Source organism: Pogona vitticeps, chromosome 3 (genome assembly GCF_051106095.1).
Source record: "Pogona vitticeps strain Pit_001003342236 chromosome 3, PviZW2.1, whole genome shotgun sequence".
NCBI classification, from domain to species: Eukaryota; Metazoa; Chordata; class Lepidosauria; order Squamata; family Agamidae; genus Pogona; species Pogona vitticeps.
Genome location: NC_135785.1, coordinates 118,625,001 through 118,652,583, shown reverse-complemented (window position 1 = coordinate 118,652,583; position 27,583 = coordinate 118,625,001). Strand labels below are relative to the sequence as shown.

Below are 27,583 nucleotides of genomic sequence, written 5' to 3'. Positions count from 1 at the left end.
TTAATATTTTTATTTGCTTACTCTTCAGTAATGCTGCGGTACCTTTTATGGCCCAGTAATTGATAACATGGTAGCAAAATGCCTGCAAACATGTAGTAAAATATGTAGTTTTTTGCTTCTATTATGATGAGACTGAGGTTCCTCAATGGGGTGATCCGTCGGGCATCAATTACAAAAGGTTAAGAACCACTGCTCTACCTTATGCCCACTGTGGTGGTGGAATTGAACTACCCAATGGAGGAAGGGAATGAACAGACACTGGAACAGTCCAAAGAGAAAAGAAAATCCATGAAAGATCACACTGAAATAAATCGGATAGTCTTTACTAGTCTTTACCACTACACTTTTTTAAAAATTGCTTTACTTGCTAACACAGACTAATAGCTTCCTTGCTGAAAACCAGAATAGTGCTTCTACATGCTTCATTTTTTCTTCCCTGTGGGAAGGAACGGCAACCATTAACATATCAATATGTATTCAGCAAATTTACTTCCTATCCCTATAAGTACTATTGTGAGAGACAAATTCAGAACCTCCTGCCTGTATTTTAGACTCTGGATCTGGTCTGTCAAGGTCCTTTGTTGCTTAGAGCTCATTGGAGAGACTGAAAATCAAGCTCACTCCTATATGTGACACCAGCCCCTTCTATCCTATCAAGTATAAAGGAAGTATGGAGATCTTAAGTGCAGCTGCACACATTAGCTACCCAGACATTGGCAATCCTCCCCTTCTTCATCTCAGGAGACACAGAACTCCCTACAGCACAACATCTGTCCTCCACTGCCTTTGCGGTAAAGAGTAAAAATGCCCCCTTATTAGAATTTCTGAAGAGGGAAGAGGTTACAGGGAGTTCTTTAGCATTGACCTGATGAACTTCAAGAATCTATAATGTAGTGCTTTCTTATACTTGCTCCAGCTACTTATATCCAGTACAATGAGATCTGAAAAGAATTTTTAAATAATGGTTTAGGAAGGACAATATAAAATGAAACAGAGGGTCAGTGGGTGTTTTTTTAAATGTACACGTGTGTTTTGTTACAATACAATAATATTTCATATGTGTTCATTTGCAGAGCAGAAAGCTACATGTTGTGCTTCCCCATGGTAACTGACTATAAAGCTGCACAGTCTAGAAGAGAAAGTCACCCAAAGATGTTGCACATGGCTGACAAATGGTAGCCAAAAGAATTATCTGCTTATTTTACATACGAAATTATTGTTTTGTTAGTTTTACCCATGAGTCGTATTGACAATGCAGGGGAATAAGAAACAGACAGATGGACAAAGTGACTCATCTAGCATTGGGAGTCTCCTGGATGACACGGACAGAGAAGTGTGCAGCCTCACGGACCGAGCCTTCAAAAGCCTATGTGTGGCTGAGTTTGAAACATCTTACACAGAATCAGATCCTGTTGTATCAGTCAACAACCCCCGTCATTTCTCTAGTAAATTCTTCCATGGTCCACGGAATTATGTCGTCAGGGAAAATGTTGACTCAAACAAGCAACGGTCAAAAACTGAGGAGCATTCAACATTCCAGCAGTTTCCAAAGGACTCTCGAGACAATGAAAAGGCTTCAACAGACAACACCCCAAACATAAGGAGGAAGCTGGGTTTGCCCATGTCTGCTTTGCGCAGTAATAAACATACCTCGAAAGTATCATCTTTGATAAAGACATTTGATAAAACTGAAAAGCAACCCTCCTTAGAAGTAGCCAAACAGCCAGTTAAAAACAGCTTGACAGAACATCCATTAGTTTTTGGAGGGAATATGGCTTTGTGGGGTGGCAAAGCCATTTTAAACATTCAAAAGGAACTCTCTGGATTCGCTGACACACGCCAAGACATGGCAGATGCAAGTAGTAGACATGGGATACATAAAAGACATAACAAAATGGATCTGGTCTGTCAAGGTCCGTATAGTTTTTATTTTTCACAAGCAGATAATCCCAAGTCCCATATCTCCCCTCTATCTAGAAAGACAGTGAAGAACAGAACTGGGAAAGCAAAAGAACCAACTAGAAGGGGCAACTTTCTCCACAGTGAAAACAGTGCTTTTGAATCGTGGAATGCCCATCACAAGAAGCTGGCTGAAGTGGGTGACACGGATGAAATCCTATCCAAAGGTAAACATCTTACATACTTTGAAGAAGCACCTTTTTTCCTGCAGTCCAGTGTTCCTGAATGTAAACTGTTTCCCCAAAACTTTGCACCTCCTAAAATTCTCAAGCAAGATATTTCAAATAATGTTTCACGGACATCTGAAGCCTCTCTCTCTCCAGCAGCTCTACCCCAACTCCTTGCTTCTAAAGTCAAAAGCGATTCACAGGTCATGTTGCGCCACACTTCTGATCTGCCAGCGCAAGTGTACGAGATTCCTACATCACCACGCCTCACATCCGATGTCCCTTTCCCACCAGCACTGAATCCCCATGCTGTCACTTCACCAATACCTATCTCCAAGGCTCCCATTTCACCACCTCCACCTCAGACCTGTGTTCCATTGGTAGCAACATCCTATGGCCCCAAGACCCAAACTTTGGTGCCAGAAGTTACTTATTTGCCACAGAAAGCTAACAGTTCAGAATTTAATCCTGGCCTGGAAAATGTTTGCCCACCCTGGAGGAAACAAAAGACTACTCTAATGGGAATGGGATTAGCACAGGATATGGCAACTGAGGGGCTAAAAACAAGGGATACATCAAATAGAAAGCCATCTGATCTCACATCTTTGGTTGAGACAACTACGGTAGATTCACAGGTGGCCTTGTCAGATCCCTCAAGTTCTCATTTCAACATCTCGAAACTTTTAACTCCTGTCATACCTCCCAAGCAAGAGAAAGAGCCACCAGAAGATCCATTACTGCTGATAAATCCTTCCCAGTCTGAGGCTGGAGCAGCCAGAGAATCCGAGGAGAAAGCAGCTTACTCTTCTCAGAACAATTATAAATCTAAAGCACCAAGTTTACTGTTCAATCTGAAGGATATCCGAAAACGTGTGAAAAGCACTTACAGTCCTTCTCCTCTCCTAAGAGCTCTTGAAGGTAAAAAGAAGATTAAAGAACTTGACAACATGAAAGCAAATGCTAGAGCAGTCAATATGCTAGAGGAAGATAGTGAAAAATTGTTAGACAATGATGAAAGAAGTCATCAGCCTTCTGAACAAATGGATAACATCCAGGAAAAGGACAGTGCCACCAATATAAATGGTAATTATCTGAGTTGGAGTATACCCAAATCAAAAGAAGATGCTCAGCATTACCAAAACAGACATAGTTTATGGCAAGGTAATTCAGTGGATGTAGGTAACAGTGAGATGGTCTCTGTCACCGAGCTCCATCCAGATGAAAACAATGGAAGTCTTTCATCTAACTATCATTCTGCGGATGTGACAATGGATCAGGAAGTGTATGCACACAGTCTTCATTTGCAAGGTCCTAAAAATGAAAAAACTGATCTTAATCAGAATTCTCACATAGAATCTCAAGTATCCCCCAGTCTATTTTTCACAGCTGAAGAAAACATAATTAATAATGAAAATCAGGCTTGCTCACTGACAGGGAATGAGCACAAAAGAAGCACCAGCTCCTCTGAGCATTCTTTTGTTTCTATAATAGACCAGCCATATCAAAATGAGGCATCCTATTCCCTTATGCAGCTCTTTCAGAAAGCATGTCTTCAGGAAAGCCAGAGGAAGGAGAATGAGATGAGCAGGGAGGAAAAGCTAAGTGGTGAAGAAGCACAGAAGACAGAGAGGAAGCAAGAATTAGATAGTTACTTTCTGAATGATTATGGCTCTAACACAGAGGAGATGTATGAAAAGAAAGAAGAGCAGAGTGAACATGGCAATGAAGTACAAAGAACAGTAGGGGAGAATAATAAGGAAGATGGGTGGAAAAGCACAGATTCTGTAACAGAAGACAGATCAGAAGAGCCATTGACACCAACTTCCTCAAATTCGTTCAAACCCAATTTGTTTGTGATTAAAGATAATACATTCAAATCATCACCTGTGATTAAAGCAGTCAAATTGCCTTTACTCAGATCAGTATCCTGTGAAGACTTCACTGCTGTCAGTCATAATGGGACTGAGAAGCAGGTGTTTGGGTCAATTCGAGCCACCCCAAATATTCAAGAGATGGATTTCTCTACATCAAGAATAAACAACCAGCAGGATACAAGCAGGGTAGCAACGGAGAGTGAAGTTGTTGAATCAAGCTCCTTCCCAGTGAATGTGGGCAGTCAGGTGGTGAAAAAGGGGAACCAAACAGCAGAATACACTCTCACAGAAAAGCAAGGGAGCTTCTATGTACAGGAACTGATAGGAGATGATGGAAGAGCCAGCATTACATCAGTGTTGTCTCAGAAAGAGTTGGAAGGCGGCGAGAAATTGACAAAAGCAAAAGAAGAGGCCAGAGCTGGAAAACCAAAGAAGAATTCTGTCAATCAGCCAGATTGTGGTTTGGAAAATGACCTAGGACAAAATAAGCGACCTTCCCCCACAAGAGAAAAGACAAGTTATTTTAAAAATGATGCCTTTTCTAAACGCAGAGATGGATCTTGTGTAAAGAAAATCATTAGTCAAGAGATGGGATCGGGATTGTCATCAGAAAACCAGACATCTTCTCCTACTTCTAGTGATGCTTTTGGGCACATGTCAGCTGCATCAGGCAATCTAGCAAGTTCTGCTCTACCAAGTCCCAGGCCAGACAGCATGGGGCCTTCGACCTTCACAAGTCCATCGCCAGATGCAACGGCAACCTCCAATGTATCGCAGGCTGAGAAAATAGCAAATTCTTCTTTGCCACAAAGAGCAACAGAGAGTGGGCCTGAGCCTTCTGCTATGGAAACAGCTAATCCAGTAGAAACAAGTCAACACGCTGGAGACGCTAGTAATTCTCCTGTGTCAAGTGGAAGGCAGCAGCTTATGGGCCGGATGGTAAAAACAGCAGCCAAACCTCCTGCTGTACCACCAAAAACAGAAAAGGCATTACGGAGAGCAAAGAAACTGGCAAGTAAGAGGAAAAAAATAGAGGCACAGCAGAAAAAGCCTCAGGATGAGTCTACACCACACTGCACAGATATGGGGCACTCACAGCTGGTCCAGTCTCCACGTTCCTCTCCTGTATGTCCCAATTCCCCCTTGATACCTTCAGAATCTAACTTAAGGCTAAAACCCAGGCCATTGTTAAGTCCGACACCATCTTTACCTGAAACCCAGCGTAAGCTTCTTCAAGATCCAGACTCAGGAGAGTATTTTATTATAGATTTGCCCATTCAGTTAAAAACCTTTTATGATCCAGAAACGGGCAGATATGTCCAAGTGTCAATTCCTCCTTCACAAAGGAACGTGTCTCGCATACCCTCTTCACGGGTTTCCCCTTCTGCTTTTGCCCTTTGCCCCAATACTCTTCCTCTCCGAGTATCGTCTGTTCCAGTCCTGGCTTCACCATCTCAGTTTTCTGAATCTGCTTCGTTTATGCAAGGAACACTCTCAACATCAGACTGGCAGCCAGAAGACCAGTATCCAGAATCTCAAAGTGGTCAACCCTGCATTGAGTCTGCTGTGTCCGATGGTTACACTCAAGATGCTGATAGGATAGAACGTAGCTTTGGAAAAGATGGGAGCCCCTCCGCTAATGCTGACATCATTTCAACTGGGGCAATTGAAGATTTTGCTGTTGAAGGCATTTTGTGAGGATAATAAGGGATTTGCCATTGTTTCAGAACCACAGACCTATGCATTGAAAAGTGTGCATACCCTCTTGAATAACTTTAAATATTTGGATCCAAATGTAATTCATATTAGAAAGAAAACTGAGGTGCTGTCTCCGATGGCATTTAATGGTGGAATTAGCACCAAATGAATATAAAGGAAAAGGATGGAAAATATAAAGCCTTTAGTGAGCTTCTCTTTCCCCCTGATTGAATAACTTTGTGATACCTGACAGAGGACAATGTGGGGTACATTCTCCCATGGAGAAAACGGAAGGTAGGAGTTTCATCTTGGCACAGAATTCATAGAAAAAAATATATAAATGGAGACAAGAATCAAAGGCATGAATGACATGTCACTTTTTCCTGTCATCTAAAACCCAAAATCATTAATAGCCATATTGTAGACTGGAAGTACAATACAGAGGTACTTTGGTGTGGATGTGGAAGAAGTGATTTGTGAGAGGTCCTCCAATGTGCTGCTGAAGAGTTGGGCAGTGATAGGTTTCCTCAAAGACCAGTCATGCCACTTGCCAGGCTAGTGCTCAAAAATATCACTCTGGATTAAAATGGCAAGTTTGGAAATGGAGCAAATGGCTGAATGAGGTTTACTTGCTATACTTTCACTGAAGCATGTCTCCTTTTTCTATTTTTTGTTGCCTTCATTGTGAGAGAGGGAACTAGATATTACCCATTTCTTTTGATCAGGTAGTTTTGTGCTGATAAAACACAAGTAACAAAGCAGCTTGCTGTTGTCTAGAAAGTGTAACAGAGAAAGTACACCAGAACTCTAGAGGCCAAAAACCTAAAACTATTTTAACATATGTATGTCTTCTAATCGTGATGGTCTCCAAATCCCAGGAATCAGAATTTCAGCTAGATAAATTGGATGGCTAGATCAATAGGATGTGTCTCACTCTGATTATGACACAAGCAGCAGTTTTCAATTGAGGGTCATGGAATTCAGTCCCTTGGAAATGTCCCCCATGCAAGGCCCTCACCCGAAGTGACTGGTAGCGTTCCGATCTAACCACAGCATGAAACCTCTTCGGGGATTGTAATTTTTTTGGAAGAGAGCTATAAAAGTACATTATTGTGATGACCTAGTTACCTCCTTGGCTCCTGTACTTCCATGTACGGGGAATCCTGTAGAGCAGTGGTTCCCAACCTTGGGCCTCCAGATGTTCTTGGACTTCAACTCCCAGAAATCCTAGCCAGCAGAGGTGGTGATGAATGCTTCTGGGACTTGTAGTCCAAGAACATCTGGAGGCCCAAGGTTGGGGACCACTGCTGTAGAGAATAGACTGCCTGGTAAAGGATAGAAAGATTAGAAATAAATAATCCATTTATAGTAGAAAGATATTAACATATTATCATTATACCAGTTAAAATATGACTGGAGTGTGTCTTAACATTTGCCAGCCCCAGTTTTCATCTTTAAATAAAGCAAATTAATGTCCCTTGTGGTCATGGAGACCCATCTGAAAAAAACAAAACCAGCTGTAAAGAGTGCTGGAGTTTCTATGTCCTCTAAAGCTACTCTCTTTCTCTCAAGGATCCTTGTATTCTTCTGTTTACACATTCCTAATATCTACCAATAAGGAACACTGTTTCTTCTGGAAAAGACTGGAAATTAGGTTTGCAATAAAACATGTAAATGCTGGTAAATACATACAACAAGCACATCATTCAGGTGAGGTGGAGGGACTATGTATTAAGGATCCTCCTGCTATATTCCCATTTATTATACAGGTACTTCAGTGTTGTTTTTTCACTTTCGTTTTCCCTGACTCTTGTGGCTCCAAAGTAAGGAAGTGATTTCTAGGGTTTAGGACAAATATACTGTATTGTTGTACTGTAATTGGGGAGCGGGGGTTCTATTTTCAACATATGAGTGGAATGCTTGGTAAACTCACTATAGACAACTAACTAATGCTGTAAATCTCCAACCCACAATTCATCACATACTTTTATTGTGCAGGAATATCCAAAGCTCAGAAATGTTACTTTTGTGGACTACAGCTTCCCAATTCTCCCAAGCCTTGTAGTCCAAAAATATAATTTGCCCAAGCTGTAAATCACTTAATTATCCAAATTCCAGCAGGACCTAGTCAATGTACTCACTGGGTCCACATTCCAAAACAAAGTCACCCAACTTTTCTGTCCCACATCTCAGTAATGTTTACAAGATGGTTCAAGGGCGGTTTTTAAAATTAATTTATTTTAAAAAATCCCCAGATTATAGTAAATCCAAGCGGCTACTAAGTACAGCTTTTTGTGCTGCTTACATGAAAATGAGGCTGGGAATTCTCTTACAGTGGTAGAATATGATAATGTGCCGTACATTTCAGGTCATGGTACAGAAAAGTGGTGGGATTGGGGGGGGGGAGGTTGCCCTTAGGGGAGTTTGTGGCACTTTCAGCCAAAAAAAGAGAAGCATTTTCTAGCTCCTTGAAGCAGCTGTTGCATTTTAAAAAGTTTGTTGCTGTTGTTTAATTTCAAAAAGACAATGCTGTAAATTTGCTAAGTCTCTCTCGCTATTTTTAAAGAATGCCTAAAACAGCTTTGCAACTGAACACACGCAGAATACATGCCCTTTCCTCTGCAGGACAAACGGCACATGGAGGGGATTTTCAGTGGGAAACTGATTCATTGATGGTGGTCGAAACTATTGCTTCTATGAGCTTAAAACAAAAATAGAGAGATTCTGATTATTGACCACCCATGTCACATCTAGGTCTGCCTGCGGCAATCTAATTTCAAACACAACGGCAATTACCTTAGATAACACATTTGATCAAACACAAAACAGATCAATACATCTTTATCATAGGACATTCTATCCAGTGTTGTGCTTCTTTGACCATTTAATAATGGTGTGCCATCAAGACAATTACGACTTAGGGCTCGTGCAGACAGGCACTTGTCCTGGTGTTTGGTGAGTTGCAGGGGCAGATTGGTTCAATCTTTTTTTCCTGGTGACCATAAAATGCGGTCATTGAAGCAGACTACTTTGTCCCCAGAGCAGCTCAACCCACTCTGTCAGGGGCTTCTCCTTTTTTTGGTGTGGGTTACTGTACTCTAGTTTAGTGCATTCCCAGCATTCCCAGCTGGGAATGGACTAAAATTGAGCCTTGCAGTTGTCGAAGCTGCCAACTCCTTCTGGTGTCAATTTCCAGGATCATGAAATGGCTTAATAAATGAGCCAATTCAGGATATTGGCAAATTCAACATTTCCTCTGCTCCTCTGAGGAGGGGCAAGAGAAGTTATGTGCTTTGTTTTGTTTTGTTTTGGTGTAGTGGACAGATGATTCTGGAGAACAGGGTTTGAATCCCCACTTTGGAAATGGAAACTCACTAGGGGGGTGGAACTGGAAAAAACACTCACTTACCTTGAAAGTCCTATTAGTGTCACTATAGGTGGATTCTGACTTGATGGCACAAAACGCACACACAATATTAGTCAAATCAGGATTGTACATGTCTCATAACAAATGTTATAAGGTGAAGGTTTTTTTTTTCAAGTCTGTGGCCCCCTTCAAATGTGCCAGCCACCCCCCACGCTAATCTGTTGCTGATATGTCGAATCACTTAAATAATAAGACAATTCTTTCCCTTGTGTGTAGTACCAGTCAAGACCATGGCTGGGGGCAGTTTCTTGATCAGCACTAAACAAAAGGGAAAGAAAATAGTTTTTTTTAATTTAATCTAAGAGACTCATTGCATCGATGACAGTCTAGCACATACAAAAGTAATAATTTCACTTCCCCTGCTCTGCTGCAGAGGAGCAGGGGAAGTGTTTGACTGACAGTGGAGGGAGCCAAAGGGTCAGTTGATAATTGCACCAAATGGCATATCGCTCCTCCCTTCCCATCTCAGGCAACACTATTTAGACTACAACAGCCAGCGCCCAAAGGGCCAGTGTAAACATGCCTTTACACTTACCCGTCTAGTGGTTTTCTAGGGATAGTCAGAAGTTTATCATTGCTTTCTTCTGGGCATGCTCTTGGGCTGTGTAGCTTGTCCAAAGCCCAGCAGAAATGCTCTTCCCCAAGGAGGGGCAGCCATGAATTAAACTTCCAACCAATGATTCCTTGTTCAGTCTAGTCAGCTTTTGACCATTTAGCTATTATTAAAGAGAGTATATTTTCCTTACTTCTGTACAACTTTTTCCTCCCTTCAAAACAGGAAATAACCACTGTTAAAACTGAACAATGAGAGCCAGCTCCTGTAAAGGAACTAATATTCCCAAACAGATTTTTTTCCCCTGAAGATAATTTCAGCAAGAAGTATTAAATTGGCTTGTGTGGTTACTCATGTACAGTACCTGAATGACCATGAATGCCAGCATAACTTTTCTTCACCTTTTCAAGAGCCTCGTGGCACAGTGGTTAAACTGATGCACTGCAGCCAAAACTGTGCTCACAACCTGGGGTTCAATCCCAGGTAGCGGCTCAAGGTTGACTCAGCCTTCCATCCTTCCGAGGTCAGTAAAATGAGTACCCAGCTTGCGGGGGGGGGGGGGCAATGTGTAGCCAGCATAATTAACTTGTAAACTGCCCAGAGAGTGCTTGAAGCAGTACACTTTGCTTTTGCTTTGCTTTTTTCTTCTTCATAGATATGTTACCTGGCTGTATTACTTGAAGCAGGGTTTTAGTAAAAATATTTTTAGGAATTTGATGATTCCCTTAGCAAAGTATAAGGCAGAAGAACACAGAAAAATGGAGAGATCCACCCAATCTCACCAAATTTTTTCTAGTCCAGATAGCTTGTGATTTAAAACTGGTAAATCCATAGGAATTCTCTATGGAATTAAGCACGTCTCTATAAGTTTCATAGTTTTTTTTATGTATACAACATTTTGGTCTAATGAGCCTTCTCAGGCCTCTGCCTTTGCTATGGAATATTTTTTTTCATTCAGGTTATCATAGCTCCTGTTTCTCCTTCTGTTTCTCTTGGTTTGCCATTTTTGATACAGCCATTGACTTGCAGGACTTGCAGTTAATTTTCAGCCTGATCTTACACTGAATAAAATCAGCAGAGGCAAGCCTTGGAGGTTTTCTAGAAAAACTCTATTCTGGTCCAAATCCTAAGTAAGTTTGGTTACTGATCTCAATAAATAAATGAATAGATAGATAGATAGATAGATAGATAGACAGATAGATAGATAGATAGATAGATAGATAGATAGATAGATAGATAGATAGATAGACAGACAGACAGACAGACAGACAGACAGACAGACAGACAAATAAATAAATAAATAAATAAATAAATAAATAAATAAATAAATAAATAAATAAATAAATAAATAAATAAAAAAAAATTAACAAACAATAACAACTATTTCACTTCAGCTAGTTTGTGATCTGAGCTGGAGTGAGTAGGAACTTCTCCCGATACTTGGAAAACAATAAAGCCTGAAAAAATACTGGCTAGCTATGTCTCTGAGCCAAGCCCCTCAATATGGGCACCCACAAACTGTTGGAGATTTTTGATAAAACGCTTTTCAAGAAGTGAGTATTCTTTTAGTTAGGAAAGTATAAGGAGCAAACAAAAACAACAATGGAAATGTGATCTCCTGTCTCAACAAACTCTCCCTGGATGCACACAAAACTCTTTATGAAGTAAAAGTCAGTCTAGAAGTATTTTAAAGTAGAAGCACCTTTACTCACAGTTTCATATGTAGGTGCAGTTAGAAGGGGGGGGGGAAGAGTAAAATGTCCAGGCTTGGAAACAACATGGTCAGAGGAAACGAGAAAGGATTGTCACCAAAACAGGAGCATTCTACATAAAGAAATATGAAAAGGCTTGCCCCAAATGCCAGAGATGGAAAGAACTTTACCAATCAAGTTAGTAGCAAAGAACTACTAATTTATTTAAGCTGTAAGGCTTCACCCAGTGATACCCAGTGTTAGTGCATCGAGGATAATTATTTTTGTATCAGAAGTACACCAGATGATTGGTTAAACCTACATTTTTAAAAAGAATCTATAGAGAAAACAGACAGTCCTAGAAAAGGTTTGCTGAGAAACATTGCCCTGGCATCTGCTTCTTTAACTGTTAAGGACATTTTCTTATTCATTTCTGTGAGCACCTCTCCTCTGAAGTGGTATTGTTCAGAGTTTTATCACTAAAGAGGCAACTAAACTCAACATGTCTTTTCCAAGCTGCAGTATATTCTATGACCTTGGAGAGTGAATTGTACTGTATGTTCAGGCCCAGTGGACTTGATTCTCCCAGGTACAACCTTAGTAGTTTGGCAGTGTATAGAAGCCCTGGTGCCCCGTACTGGTGAGCAAAACCAGATTGCGGGGGGGGGGGGAGTCTTCAAAGTTGGTAAGCAGCTTGTGATTATTGTCTTTCCTTTAAAATATAGCTCATAGCAGTTCCATGGGGAGGCCAAGGGATTTTTGAACCTTAGTGGTTTCCTTCTGGTCTTTGGTTGGTACTTTTCCTGAGCTGTAAAACTTTCACTGTGTCTATATTGTTGTAAGTTTTCTTGCTCACAAGCATTCTGGCTAAATTTTATCCTCATGACTTTACTTTTCCACTTCCTTTTTTTAACCAACAGTTTTTTTTTAAAAGAAGTATTCTTTTTGAAGTGAAATGTGCTTGTGCCAGACTTCCTTGGCAACTTGTGGCTCATATATTTCTTGGCTCATGTTTGAAATTAATTCAAAGTAGTTCAACAAGGCTCACACAGTCCTAGTAGGCCATTCTTCTTCCTCCGTTTCATAGATTCATAGTCAGAAACAATCATAGGTGACTGCTCCTATTGTTCCAGCAGGCGTTTCTTATGCCTACTATATTGATATTCTCCTTTAAACAACTCCTCCTTGGCGTAAATATTTCTAGCATGAACATAGAAGCACCTACATGTGGTATTTTTCCCCCCACTGTTTCCGTCATGTATATTTTCCCTCTGGGACCTTGGCTTATTTGGTTGGCTATTGTGTTGACCTGCATCCTCATTGTTTACTTCAAAACAACAAAAAAATTATTTTTGCCCTGACTCCTAAGGTTGATTAATCAAAAAATAAATGCTCTCCAACTCCTCTTGGCTTTCCTACCTAAGAGTCAGTGCTCTATCACCTTTTTTGATAGTATGCACAACCAACCTGGCTCCAATTTGATTCAAGTAGAATCTTCCCCTTTTGTACAGGCTTGGCCAGTCCCAAAGCATTTTCTGGTATCTAACAAATCCAGCCCCTCTTCCCAACACTGCGTCACAGCCATACTTTAAAGTGATTGTGGCCATCCCCTCTGAAGCCCCTATTCCCCAGGCCTTCACGAGGTTCTCACTCTTATTCCTTCTTCGCTGCCACCAGGTATTACTGCTTTAATACCACTTAATCAAGGAGACATGTGTGCTTTCAAAACTTAAAGTCATTTATTTCATTAGAGAAGTTAACATCTGATTAATATTCAATTGGTAAATCACAGGTTGCTAATCACTTATATTTGTATCAGTTCTACTTTGACTTTAAATCTCTAATAACTCTCTGTACCATTCAGCGTTCTTACAGAACTCTAACTCACTCTAAGTTCACTTTTAAGTTTCACACTGTCTCTCACTCACAGAATCTCCCTCATGCTCCATACACCAGCTTTTATATCCAGCCCCTCCCCCCTTGGCACCGCCTTCCGTCCACTCATTGGCTCCTTCTCCACTGCTCATCTGTGACAGACAGGTGAGGGCGACCAACTCCAACACTGGGTTACCTGAACTATACTGTCAGGGCACAGAAACCGTTTGGGTGATTTACAGTTATGGGTGCTGGCAACTGCACTTACTGATAAAAAAAAATGTCCTCCAGGAACTAGCAGGTCAAGCAAAACCAAAACAAAAATGAAAACTATAAAGAAGACAAAAGTATTGTGGCACCTTAAAGACTAATTGCTGTATTTTAATGTGATATTTCATGGGCAAGACTGCTTCTTCAGACCAAGCCCACTTCCTCAGACCTTAAGAAGTGAACTTGGTCTGAAGAAGTGGGCTTGTCCATGAAAGCTCTTGTTAAAATATAGCAGCCTTTAAGGTGCCCTGTTTTTGTCTTCTCTATTTCTTCATTTTCATTTAGTTTTCGTCTGACATTCTAGCAGAGACTAACATGGCTACCTCTTCTAAAATTAGCACAATCTCTTCCCACTATACTCTCTATCCCAGCAGGTTAACAAGGCTTGTAGCCACAAGCGTCCAGTCAGGAGTCAGTGCTGTCACTGTCACACATTAGCTGATGGTCAAGACCTTCTGGAAAATCCACCATATGGGCAGCTTTTCCACTTCCACCCATTTTACTGGCCAGGAGCACAGATGGCTTCTGCTGCCTCAGAAATTAACCAGAGCAGGGAACTGCTCAGTTTCTACTCCAGAAAACTACCAGCAGCCCTGTACATCATTAAGATAGTTTCAATGAGAAGAACTCTTGTGTACTTACCTCTTTAAGAGCTCAGAAGCCAAACTCAAAAGGTCTCAGTATAAGCAGACCATGCCTTATTTTAGTTTTGAAAAGAGTCTTTTGGGGCAAACCCCAGTAGGAATATTTGGGCCTATGTTACTGCCTGAGAGGCAGGACAATCCTCAGCCTATATGGTTGAACCTAGAACCAAGGTAGCACAGCTCAGCTAAGTTCTTAGCTTTCTTTATGTCATATATTACTCTGTGTTCAAAATGTTTTTGAGAAATATTGCTTTCTTGCAACAGTGCTACTTTCTATCTATAAAAATCTGGTGATAAGGACGAGATTGTATTTCTGGGAAACTATCTGAGATTATAGTGCAATATTTTAATTTATCCATCTTGCTTCTGTGAAAGAAGAGGAAACCAGCTGCAGTTTCCCTGAAATTTTTGATAACCTTTCTTGAATTATCCTGAAATCCTATCACAAGTCTTTCCCATGGAAATATTGCAGTTTTGGATTTCTGATAACATTCTCTTTTTCCTATGCAGTAGAAGTACAGATACTCAATTGAGAATAGCTACTAGTTCCCCCGAGTCCAGCCATTTGTCATTAATTGGCACTTAAAAGGTTCAATAACTCACTTGGAGATGTTTGTAGGAGAAAAAAAATGAAAAACATTTCTTTATTTACAGTTGCTTGAAATTACAGAATACTGTTTTCTTTCCTACAAACATTACTTGGCAACCGACCAAATAGATCAACAGCAAAAGACCTTCCCATTCACTCAAACAACAGACAGCATGTGAGGTTGCAAACAAAATTCCAACACCCCTTCTCAACCTCGTACACTGCCACTCTCTTAAAGTCACCGCTTACTACGCAAGTTCTGGAAATGGTCTCTCAAAAGAGGCTTTGTCATGATGTCTGTTGTCATCTCTGTCATGTGACATCAGATCATCAACAAGGCACCTTCCAGTTCTACAGTTCTGAGATGATGATGATCTCAATGACCTCTTTCTCAGTCAGATCATGCACCAAGTGGTATCTCACACTGATGTATTTGGTGAGTGCATTCATTTTCTCTTCCATCACTTGGATTGTCATCTCTTCATTTATCCTACAATCATTCAGCAGCTTTTCCAGCCACAGCAGTTCTCTGCATGCTTCAACAGCAGCAATGAATTCAGACTCTGTGGAAGATAAAGCTACAACATCTTGTTTGTGACTAGCACATTAAATAGGACCTTCACCATACATGAAAAGGAAACCACTAGTAAACTTACAATCTGCATGATCCTCTATTCAGTCTGCATCCATGTACTCTACAAATTTGAGATTTTTACAAGCTGTCAGTCTTAACTTAAAGTTCATGGTTCCTTTCAAATATCTAGCTGCCTTTTTTTTACAGCTGTCCAATCACTCTGTGTTGGCAAACTAACTTTTCTGCTTAGTACTCCTAAAGTGGTAGCTATATCCAGTCTAGTAGTGATTGTGAGATACAAAAGCTTATTTATAGCTGTTCTATACTTTCACTTTCCTCCTTGCTTTTCAGAAAATCTGTTTTAATGGGTGTTGTAATGCTGTGGACATCTTGAAGACCTAACTCTTCTAGAAGCTCAAACGGCTTTTGTTTTTGATTTAGCAAATATGACCCATCTGCCTCCCTTTCAATTTCAATGCCTGGATAATATGCTGAATCCACTAACTCTTTGATTTCCACCTCTTTGTGCTGTACAAACTCTGTATTCCTGTTTCCTTTTAGTAGATCCAATTAAGTCACCTGTATAGGCAAGAATGAAAGTTAATTGTACATTTTGCTTCTGATACCCTGTTTCCCCGAAAATAAGACCTAACCTGAAAATAAGCCCTAGTATGATTTTTCAGGATGCTCGTAATATAAGCCCTACCCCAAAAAGAAGCCCCAGTTAAGTGAACCCCCGCCCCCCACCATGGTGCAGCATTGTGCAGCAATGAGAAGATGATATGACTGTAAAATAAAACATCCTCTAATGCATTTTTGGACCAAAAATTAATATAAGACCCTGTCTTATTTTCAGGGAAACACAGTATGCAAGCACTGATTTGTATCACCTTGCTTGAAGACTTGCTGCAGTAGCATCTTTAGTTTCTTACTCCAGGCTTGAGCAGCTTGATTCAGTCCATGCAGGCCTTTTATTTAGTTTGCAGACAAAATCAGGATGTTTCTGGTTGGTGAGGACTTGTGGCTGCTCCATATGCAGTTCCTCTACAGCAGTGGTTCTTAACCTTTGTTACTCGAATGCTTTTGAACTGCAACTCCCAGAAACCCCAGTCAGGACAGCTGGTGGTGAAGGTTCTGGGAGTTGCAGTCCAAAACTCCTGAGTAACCCAAGGTTAAGAACCAGTGCTCTAGAACATCTTGCAGTGTCTCTTTCAGTTCAACAGCCTCGACATCCCTTCCTTGATGTACTTCTCTCAGAATGTGTGTCATTGCCTTCCTGCTTCATATCTAACTCAGGTTGTGGAGGGACTGGCACAGCTTCATCTAGAAGAGGTACAACATACTGGTCTTCTGTTCCTCTTTTATCAGTTTTCTTTCATTCATTAAAATGAACCACAGGTCTTATGCTGACTTTACCTGCCTTTTAGTTCATCACTTTATAGCCTTTCCTGCCAGGAGCATAGCCAAGCATAGTCTGTGCACTTCTAGAGCCCAGTTTGTGCCTTTTCTGTTTTGTTATATAAACATATACTAGGCCTCCAAAAACTTTGGTATGTTATACACTTAGTACTCTGTCGTGTCATAGCTCAAATTGTGTCTTCATGATGCCTTTGGTTGGCAATCTGTTCTGGAATTATGTAGCTGTTATTACGTCAAAACTTCTTGGGTGACTTTGTATCTGCAAACCTGCATCTTATCATCTTCAAAAGAAGCTTTAACTTTCTTCCAGTTATTTCACTCTGCTCAAGAGTGTGTGGAGAAGTTCTAATGTGCAAAATGCCTTGTTCCTCTAAGAAAACTTGTGTGTGGTGCAAAAGGTACTTATCACCATTATCAATCTGAAGTGCCTTGGTTTTCTTTTATATTTGTTGCTCACCATGGCTACATACTTCTTCCATATATCATGGGTGTCACTACTCTCCTTCAGCTGGTAGGCGATACAGTACTTTGAGAAATTATCCACAAGTATTAGAATAGAACCATTGTGGCCCAGTGATGGGATATTGAGTGATCTACAAAACTCAGTATGTGTCAGATCCAGCACATTGATGCTTCTTCTTTCAGTCCTTGGCAAGAATGCGAGCTGAACACTCTTGCCCGTGACACAGCTTACACACCTGGTTGTATTGTATTGATTTATCTTGATATGTGTAGAAAGCTTTTGGTTTTCCAAGCCCAGAATTGCTTTTGGATCTCTTGTGTGCGAAGTTTAACAATGCCACAACTCCATGCTGTTGCCATATTCTCTCTGAGACTGCACTGTGTTGATCTATTGGTGTTCATCTAGAAGACTCATTTTATAGACACAATTAGATTTAATTGCTTGAAAACACATTTTACTATCTTTCATTACTGTATGCTGTCCATTTTCAAAATGTTTAGAAAAACCTTTATCATTCAAAGCTGATGCACTTAGCATGTTGCACTGCAGTTCAGGAACAAGCAATACATCTCTTACATTATTCTCACTTATTTCATTAGGCAGTTCATATTGCAAAACGTAAGCTCCTTTTCCTTCAATTTTCATAGAATCACCATTAGCAACTTGAATATTTCCACTGGATTTTTCATACAGATTGAGAAAGAAATCTTTTTAATCTGTACAATGACTGGTACACCCTGAGTCAATGATCATGTAATTTGATTTTTATTCAGATTATGGGTCACAAATGCGTTTTGTTTAAATCTCTTTCCAGCCTTTCCTTTTGTCTCTCTGTTAGAGTCAGGCTTCACATATTTTCTGCAATTCCTTTGTTCTTTTGATTTATAACCAGTACAGCTTCTATTAGTAGAGAAATCTCTTGGGAATGGACAGTCTTTTGCTATGTGACCATTTCCTCACAAGTCCAGTAGCTGTATCATTGGCTGTGAGGTATGCTGCTCCTATTGCCTTTCCCACTCAGCATGAAAACTGAGCCACTTTCAGTTACACTCTCACAGGAACCTTTTTTATTCTATGCCCTTTTCCCTAAGACAATGCAAACATCCTTGAAAACCTAGCAGTTTGCTATACAAGATAAAAGCATCAAAACATTCACCTGGTGAAGCTGTGAGAAATCCCATTCTTAGTCAATTAAATTGACAAACACTTGTTAATAGAGCATAAAATGTGCTTTTCACAATCTTATTGGTTGTCTGAACAGAGTTGTACAAGTTCCCTAATGCCTCTGGTTTAGAACTGGAAAAACCATAGGATCTCTCAAGTGCTTCTAATATCTCCTCGGTAGTTTTGCAGCCTTTTATATACAGTTCATTATCTTTTTATATGAGAGGCTTTGTGGAATTATTTCTTTCCTATAGAATCCTCATCTTACCATTCAGCTTTGGCCTCTGGGTCTGTTGGTCTTTGTGTTTAAAAACAACTATGTGCCTTTAAAGCTCTCAGGTTAAACTGCAGCCTCTTTTTCCATTGAGCGAAATTCAGATGTTAACTCTCGGTTTTCCCAAAAAAATGTCTTGCCCTGATTAAGATCTATTTTTCCTCCTCCTCTTTCTGAGCAACTTTGGTTAGGAATCTCAGAAAAGAAACAACTCTTTCTCTTCAGCCAGTTATGAGGTGTATTTTGGGGTTGTTTTTTGTTGTTGTTGTTGTTAAAATGAGGGGGCAGGAGAAGAAAAAATCACAAGCACTTTGGAAAAGCAACAAAGCCCAAAAAATTCTTATTACTGTAGCTATCTGTCTGTTTCTGTGGCCTCTGGGACAATAACTTTGTGTAGAGTTTTGAATTTCTGATAAAATTCTCTTTTTCCTAAGCAGTAGGTCCAAAGAGGAAAACAGGTATAAATTCCCCAGAGCCCACCCCTTTCTCATTAAATGCACTCAAACTCTCGGTAACTCACTCTGAGACATTTGAAGGAGAAAGAATAAAAAACAATAATTTACAGTTGCTTGAAATTAGATGTGTATGCTGCTTTTTTCTCCACTCATACTTAGCAACCAACTGAACTGATCAACAGCAAACAACCAAGTGCCACCAACTGAGGAAAGAGAGAGGAAAAAGAGCACTGAGCAGAGAGGCGGGGCTCTCTTTGATTTCAAAGGCTGGAAGTAATGATCAGTTAGTGCTGGACAGAAGGACAGTCACTGCAGCCCAGAAAAGACCCTCCCAGTCACTCCAACCACAAACATCATGTGAGGTTGCAAATAAAATTCCAACAGGAAAAGCTAAGGATGAGGATGTGGAACAAGAACGCAAATCTACTGACTATTTATAGGTATACACAGAGAGAGAGAGAGAGAGAGAGATTGAGATTGAGATTGAGATTGAGGGAGAGAATATCTATAGTGTCTGTTCCTTTAAGGCACCTATTTCACCAAGCATTAAAATCTTCGTTCAGCTGCTTACATTGCTGAAGACACATGCCTGCCCAAAGCACTATGTTATCTTACAGAAGTTTGACTTATTCAACCTTGATCAGCAACTAATGAACACATAGCTATGTGGCAGATCTATTTCACCTTGTTTCTGTATATTGTGAATTTAGCGACATATTGGATAGTCTACTGCATAATGCCCCCAAAGCACCTCATCTGTAGAACTAAAGAAGAATCAGTCTAGTACCTCATTCTCTCTGAATTAAACCTAACCTCTGCTGCTATACAGTAAAAACAATAAGCAGTTCGGGAAACTCTTGCAACATCAGAGCGATCTGTTATTTGTACTGTGGCTGTGTAAATGCCCACCACAAAGATCAAGAATCAGAGCATCGGGAGATCTGGAGAATCAAGCCTTCAAGTTGGCAGGCATGAAGGCAGGATAAATGAAGTACATACTGGTTTAGGAGTGGCTAATGCCATGCCTGTGAGAAAAAAAATTCACACAGAAAAAAATTTACTCTTTCACACAGAAAGAATGTGGCAGGCAAAGGGTGATTGCAAGCAGTAAAGACTCTGGAAGAAAAATACATTACGCCAATCCAGATATAAATTAGAAACATTCCCAATTTCAGGAGGCGTAGGCCCTGTACTTCATCCAAAACATTCATGCATTGGTTGTAACTGGAGAAATAAACAGTTGCAAATGCAAACTGGAAGTTGACTCTGCCTATCTGTTCGAAATAAAAGTACACCCCTCCAGCTTTTCTAACACCATCCTCTTCAGTGAAGGAGCAGAAAGAAATATTACCTTCATAAACAACAAAAAGTTTGCACAGAATCTTTATTTTTGACACAGGCCCATCAGACAGAGACTGGTACACCTGGATACCTGCGTAGAGCATAAAAACCTGGGGAGAAAACAAGTTGGAACCCCTGGGAGTTAGGGATATAGGGATATAGTCTGCACAGGGAAACTATAAATGCTGGTAAGGGAATTTTCACATGCATTCTCAGTGAGACTCCAGGAATGTACTCAAGGCCATTGGTGACTTACCAAGCAGATCTTACAAAAACAAAAAACTATATTAAAGCTAGCATATTCCCTACACCAGAAGGTTAATACAGAGTCAGGCTGTCATGCACATAAACAAACTGGGCCACACTTGTTCTGAGCTCCAGTGGCAGCGCAGTGAAAAATCACGTGCATCTTCACTCACGTACTACTAGATGGTAAGAATGCCCCATCCTCTTTTCTTCCAAGATTATGAAGTGAACTGAAAGACACTTTGTCCAACGAAGAGGCATCACTATGGGAGTACAGAAATTTCACAACGGGTGGGTTGGAGTATCTCTGAAATCGAAACTGACCATAAACTTCTTGTCCATGTGCACATGGAATTTTTTAAAGACAAACGGACACCTCCCATTTTGCCTTGCTACATGAAAATCATTCACTATTGTGCACCAAGTCCACCAAATTCATTTGAGAAATGATGGGGAAAAAACCTTCGTCAGGCATCCAGGTTGACTTTGCTGGCCCCATTCAGGGTAAAGTCTTTCAGATTCTAATAGATTCTTTCTGGAAATGGCTTGGAGCTTTTGTCGAAGACCAAAATCCTGCTGGTGCCAAAACACTCTTCAGTCAACTGTTTGCAACTGATGTGATGCCAGACTAAATAGCTTCCCTTTATCCTGGCAGTTTTCAGAAAGGTTTGCCTACCATTATCTTCAGGTAACAAGACTTGCAAAATTATAGTTTGTGCAACATCTCCTACAAATGTATCCAGATCAGCCAAATTGTTTATGGGGCCATTGTGTTTCCTCTGATCACATTCACATTGATTTTGCCAGAGATCTGCAGTTTACAGGTCAGGAACTATACCAATTTCGACATCCAGAAATCAGTGTACCATTTCTTCTCAAGGTTAGGGAATGGCCTGCAATGGAATCCATCCAGTTATAGAGGTAACTAGGTCAGTGTCAGACACAGATATCAAGGGAACACAACTGGATTAGTTGTGAAGCTATACAAATGACTCTGCCCTTGAAACTAGATCGGTGCTGACACCATAGTCACTCACTCTGTGAAATATAGCACTGTTTCCCCACAAATAATGAGTTCCCCTCTACCAACTCCAGAAAGTGACAAACATATTATGGAGTTTGTGATGGAAAAACTCAAGACTTCTTGGCTGAGGCTACTCTAGAGTACAGTCTTAGCTGGAAGGCCTTCGCTTCAGTGAAAAGAGATGTTGTGTACTGCCTATTGAAGAGGTATGCCCGGAACTACTTACTGCTATCAGGGCATTCTTCTTTTCAGTTTTAAAGAGAATGCTTTCAGTTTTGAAGTGGAAGCTAGCAGGAGAATACATAGCTGCATCACTATGTCTATACATACATGATGGACTTCAAGGATAATTGGTACTGATCCTTTACAGTAAAGTGAATTTTGCTTTATTTTTAAAGCATTTCGTCTCTAGTAAAATTCTGCAGGCTTGCAAAACTAGAGAGAAATGTAGGACAGTACTCTTGATTTGTCATTTGTAACTCCCTTAAAAACTACTACAGTATATATATATGTCTCCAGCCACTGTGGATGCACAAATCGTGAAACAGTCAGCGGCAGATCGTTTTGTTGGTCAAGATCCTCAGGGGGAAAAAAACAGAAAAACAGGTGTGAGAACAATAATATATTACATATCATTTGACTAGGATGTGGCCAACCAGATGGTTTAGGAAATGAAGGGCTGCAAAATCAGAGACTTACATCTCAATTCCCGTCCAAGCACAAGGCTGGCAACATGCATTTGATTTTCCCCATTTGAGCACTCCAGTCATTCTGTACAGTTTGTTGGTAAAGAAATGATGAGCAGCCCAGGATAGTCCAGCAAATGTCATCGTACTGATCACATGTCTGCAGTCCAATAACTCCTCTGAGTCAGACCAAATATTCATGTTTCCCGGAACCAGCACATCTAGATGCCTGGCGCGAGAAGCCCAAAAGCAGAGGATTAAGTTGACAGGCTTTCCATGCTTGCCTTACAGTAAAGAACACTCCAGGTGAACGTGGAAGTTCTCTTTGAAGTATCATGGTTAAGAACTGTTGGTTAAACCTATCCACCATGATAAGACTGTTCCAAACCAATGGTTACTTCAATGTAGATGTTTCCCGACATGACTTAGATCAGCCAAATCATAAGAAAATCAGCACTAAACTAAAATTAAACGTATACTGTTGGTATATATGTACAGAAAAGCAGGCATCGCTTTTATGGAGGACTCATAATCATGCTGTTTAACACACTACAACTTATACAGCTGAATTCTTAAAAGCAGCATCTACGACAAGCTTTGATTCCACAGAAGCAATGGGAAAAGCAATTCCATGTACTCCAGCTGCATTTAAGAGAGTGAGTCTCTTGGGGGAGGTAGAGTGTTGAAATTTAATAAAGGATGATTCTTAGGCAGAAGGAGTAGAAGGGAAACCAGTTCAGATGACGAAGCAAATCCAACTTAATTAGAAAAGAAAGTTAGGAACATTGAACCAAAGAAACACAGCCTATTAAAATGAGTAATTCCCATGTGTACCTGTTGGGATCATAAACAATCCATTAGTAAGTTGCATGCTGAACTTTTCAATTCTCAAGGCTATGGCCTCCTGCCACTCACTGTATATAGTAGCAACATTACTATGGGCTGATTATGTCCCACATCCCACTGTAACCCTTTTGTGAGTTTTTCAAAAAGCAATCACACTGGTCACTTAGTACTCAGCCCTTCAGTATTAAGGGCTAAAGTTACACTCTACCACTCTCTAAGTGGACTGATCTTATTCAGAGCCCCAGGCAATCTGGAGTACTGCCTCCTCTATTTTAATGCCATTTAAGCTGCTTGATGGTGCTGGAAGAATTCAGGACCGGGGATACAGAACATCTGTTCTACACCAGTGCATTAGGGCCCTTATACTATTACAGCAGGGGAAGAGAACAACTAACCTGCAATTCTAAACTGACCTGCTCAGCATACAAATCCAACTCACTGAAGGTGCTCTATTAGACTGGCCCTTATTCCCATCACACCAGTTCTGCTCAGAACTCTTTTCTTCCACGGAGGAAAGGAAATCCCTGTTATTTCTAGAACTCTCAGTCCTTGAGATGTTGATTACTGATCCGACTATTATTTCCCATCATTGGCCAGGCTGCTGAGGCTAATGTTTATGGGGAGATTTATGTCCCCTGGCGGTTTCTGCAGTTGTGCTTCTCTTACCTTTGACGGAGAGGGGGAGTAAGTGTGTTTAAAATGGTCTTGGACGCTGCATTCAGACTGTGGCTATACAAGTTAGGATCTGGATATACATGTCATAAAAATGATCATATGACAACAGGGTTGTTCCCGCTTCTTTAGTTGAAGAGATTGCCGTAGTATTTTCATCCAAATGTTGGCAGATATTCATTGCCGGGTGTATTGAGATGTACCCGTACATCCTGCCCACATATGCCTGGAATTGCCTCAAAAACCATGTTCCTAACCTTTAATGCCCTCCTCTTCTGACTATTCTCTGTGTTCTAGATTCTGCCCATTTTTTCTGCCTCCTTTTTATCCCACCTGCCTACCCCAATATCCATTCGCATTTCTGGTATCATAGTATGCCAAATCCTTCCTATTCCTGCCAGTCAACCTGTTTTGTTATTTCATAATATCCCTTTTTTATTTTACAGATTCCTCTCTGCTTTTGAGCTCTAGCACATTATCATTGTGTTGCAACTGGGGATGCTCCAGAGCAGAGGTCGCCAACTCCCAGTCCACGGCCCAGTGCCGGTCTGCGAGGAGACATCAGCTGGGTCGGGGGGACACAGCGGCACCCATTACAAAAAAGACAGAGGAGGAGTAATTCTCTGCTGCTGCTGGTGGTGTCTTGGAGGTGAAGCAACCTCCGTGGAGGCTTGTGGAGGCTTCTGTAGGTGGGGGCGGGAGGGGCTTGGGCAGAGGGAGGAGGGAGTCCAGCAAGCATTACAAAAAAGAGGAGAGAGGAGTGCGCTTGCCTGGGCTGCAAAATCCTCTGTTGCTGGTGACCTTTCTGCCTTTTATCAGAACAGTGCTGCAGCATATGAGCAGTTGCAAAAGTGGTAAGAAGTAGCCCAAGACTGCAGGAAAGTTTATTCCTATTTCATTCTCAAGGGGGCTCCTGTGCTTCTCGGCTTTTCCTGGGCGTGCACGCTGATTGGAAAAGACGTTGTGAAGAAGGGGAGCTAGGCATTTGTGGAGAGAGTGAGTGAGCAATCTTTTATGTATAATTTCTGGAGTTCAGCAGCACAGATTTGGTACTGCTGGGTTTTTAGAGCACAAGTGGGCAGGTTTGCAACATCCTTATTTTATATTGTTTTTACTTCTGTTTATATATATTGCTTATACTCTGTATAAGTCTTAACATTATGTGTGCTGGCCAATGGCTGATGCTTATGGTAGTCCAAACAAACAAACAAAACCACAATTAGATGTGGAGCAAACTTTCTCCATTTTAAAGGATTAGGTACATCCATCAAAGATATTCCCCTTGATGGAGCTTAGATGAGATGAGTGATGACACGAGCCAATGATTCTCCTCCCAAGGCAAGTCTTTTGTAAAACTAATAGGTCCAGATTGTACCCCAGATAGCATGGCTAGTATTTGGGAATGGAGATTATAGTCTGAAATGTCTGGAGGGGCATCAGGTTGCCTGCTTCTGTTCTTAATGAGTCTTAATGTGGACTTATTTATTTACTTAAAATATTTTACTACATCTTTCTCCTTGAAAGGAACTAAGGCAGCTTACAACATCAAAAGAAAAAATTAAGGCTAACCCAAGTGAGCATATAAATACTAAAAAAGGTCAAACAAATACAGTGGATATAAAAAGTTTACACACCCCTGTTAAAATGTCAAGTGTCTGTGATGTAAAAAATGAGACAAAGATAAATCATTTCAGAACTTTGTCCACCTTTAATGAGACTTATGAACAGTACAAATCAGTTGAACAAGAAACTGAAATCTTTTAGGTGGAGGGAAGTAAAAATCAAAAACTGAAATAACATGGTTGCATATGTGTGCACACCCTTAAATTAATACTTTGTTGAAGCACTTTTTGATTTTATTACAGTACTCAGCCTTTTTGGGTTTGACTCTATCAGTATGGCACATCTTGATTTGGCAATATTTGTCCACTGTTCTTTGCCAAAACACTCCAAATCTGTCACATTGCAAGGGTGTCTCCTGTGCACAGCCCTCTTCAGATCACCCCACAGATATTCAATCAGATTCAGCTCTGGGCTCTGACTGGGCCATTCCAAAACATTAATCTTCTTCTGGTGAAGCCATTCCGTTGTTGATTTGGATGTATGCTTTGGGTCATTGTCATGTTGAAAGATGAAGTTCCTCCTCATGTTCAGCTTCTTAGCAGAAGCCTGAAGGTTTTGTGCCAATATTGACTTGTATTTGGACCTGTTCATAATTTCCTCTAGCTTGACTAAGGTCCCTGTCACAGCTGAAGAAAAATAGCCCCAAAGATGGTGCTGCCACCACCATGCTTCACTGTGGGTATGGTGTTCTTTTGGTGATGTGCACTGTTGTTTTTGCATCAAACAGAGCTTTTGGGATTATGGTCGAAAAGTTCAAACTTGTTTCATCAGACAATAACACTTTTCCCACATGCTTTTGGGAGACTTCAGATGTGTTATTGCAAAATTTAGCCAGGCTTGGATGTTTTTCTTCATAAGGAAAGGCTTCCGTCTTGCCACTCTACCCCGCAGCCCAGACATATGAAGAATACGGGAGATTGCTGTACAACGAAATCGTTGTCAAGCGAAAGTAAAAAACCCATTAGAATGCATTAAAAACCGGTTAATGCGTTCTAATGGGCGAAATACCTCACCATCCAGCAAAGATCTCCATAGGGCGGCCATTTTCTGGTGCCTGTAATGCGAGGAATCTGTCCTTAACACAGCGAGGAGCCATTTTGCACAGCGGGGAGCCATTTTGAAACCCGACAATCAGCTGTTTTCTGATCATCAAAACATTCATTCAGTTGCCAAAACTGTTTATAATTCATCAACTTTGCTCTCCCAGAGCTGTCTCAGCATTGACCTATGTAAACTATTTTTTCAAGTTGCAAATTTTAAAAGTACTTTCCCTTTCAGGTAAATTTTCCTGCACCCCCTTTAATTGCTCTATCTTAAACACTCAAGATTTCAAACCCTGACACAAATACTTTGGGAACTAAATGTTCAGGTTTTGCTTCTAAATCCTCTCTGTTGTTTAAAAAAAAAACCCCAAAAGGTGACAGATGTTGGAGCTGAACTGCCCATGTTTTCCTTTCTTGCAAATCTTCCATCGCACTGTGCAGTCATCCAGGTTTCTCTGCAAAGATCTGATCTAGATATGTCTTCTGTTGAAGATCTGGCGCTGTTACTTCTTAAAGGTAAAAGCAAAGGCTCCCCTTGACATTTAGTCCAGTCATGTCCAACTCTAGGGCGCACTGCTCATCCCTGTTTCCAAGCCATAGAACCAGTGTTTGTCTGAAGACATCTCGTAGAGACGAAAAATACAAATAGTAACCTCTCTCCCACGACTCTTCTGCTCCTTGTCACCATCTCTGCAACAGTGAGAGGGGATTTCTTCATGCATCTCATCAGTATTACCTGCTTTGTTTTCCAGATTTTTTTCCAGTTTTTGAAAAGAAGAAATCATGACACATCACTTTGTTTCAGATGTTATTTTAATATACTGTCAATGATAAAAACGTTATCATTTTATCCCCAATCTTCTAATCTTACGTTCTTGCTTTCTTGCACCAAAATATATTTAATTAGAATGATCAATATTGAAAAAGACTACAAGAACAACTGAATCATCCAAGATTTGAGAAGGACTGTTGCCATCTTCTTGCTTAACTCCCATGCCCCACCCTT

At 40.6% G+C, this 27,583-nt stretch overlaps 1 protein-coding gene across 1 annotated transcript in view; it reads left to right on the top strand.

Annotated features, from left to right (window-relative positions):
• Positions 1-20,349, top strand: part of C3H10orf71 (chromosome 3 C10orf71 homolog) — a 47,603-nt gene extending 27,254 nt beyond the window's left edge. The window contains exon 3 of the mRNA XM_072994864.2: positions 1,074-20,349. Coding sequence (XP_072850965.2) covers positions 1,253-5,698 — 4,446 coding nt within the window. The 5' untranslated portion in view covers positions 1,074-1,252 and the 3' untranslated portion in view covers positions 5,699-20,349. The remainder of the gene's footprint in view (positions 1-1,073) is intronic.
• Positions 20,350-27,583: the final 7,234 nt, after the last annotated feature.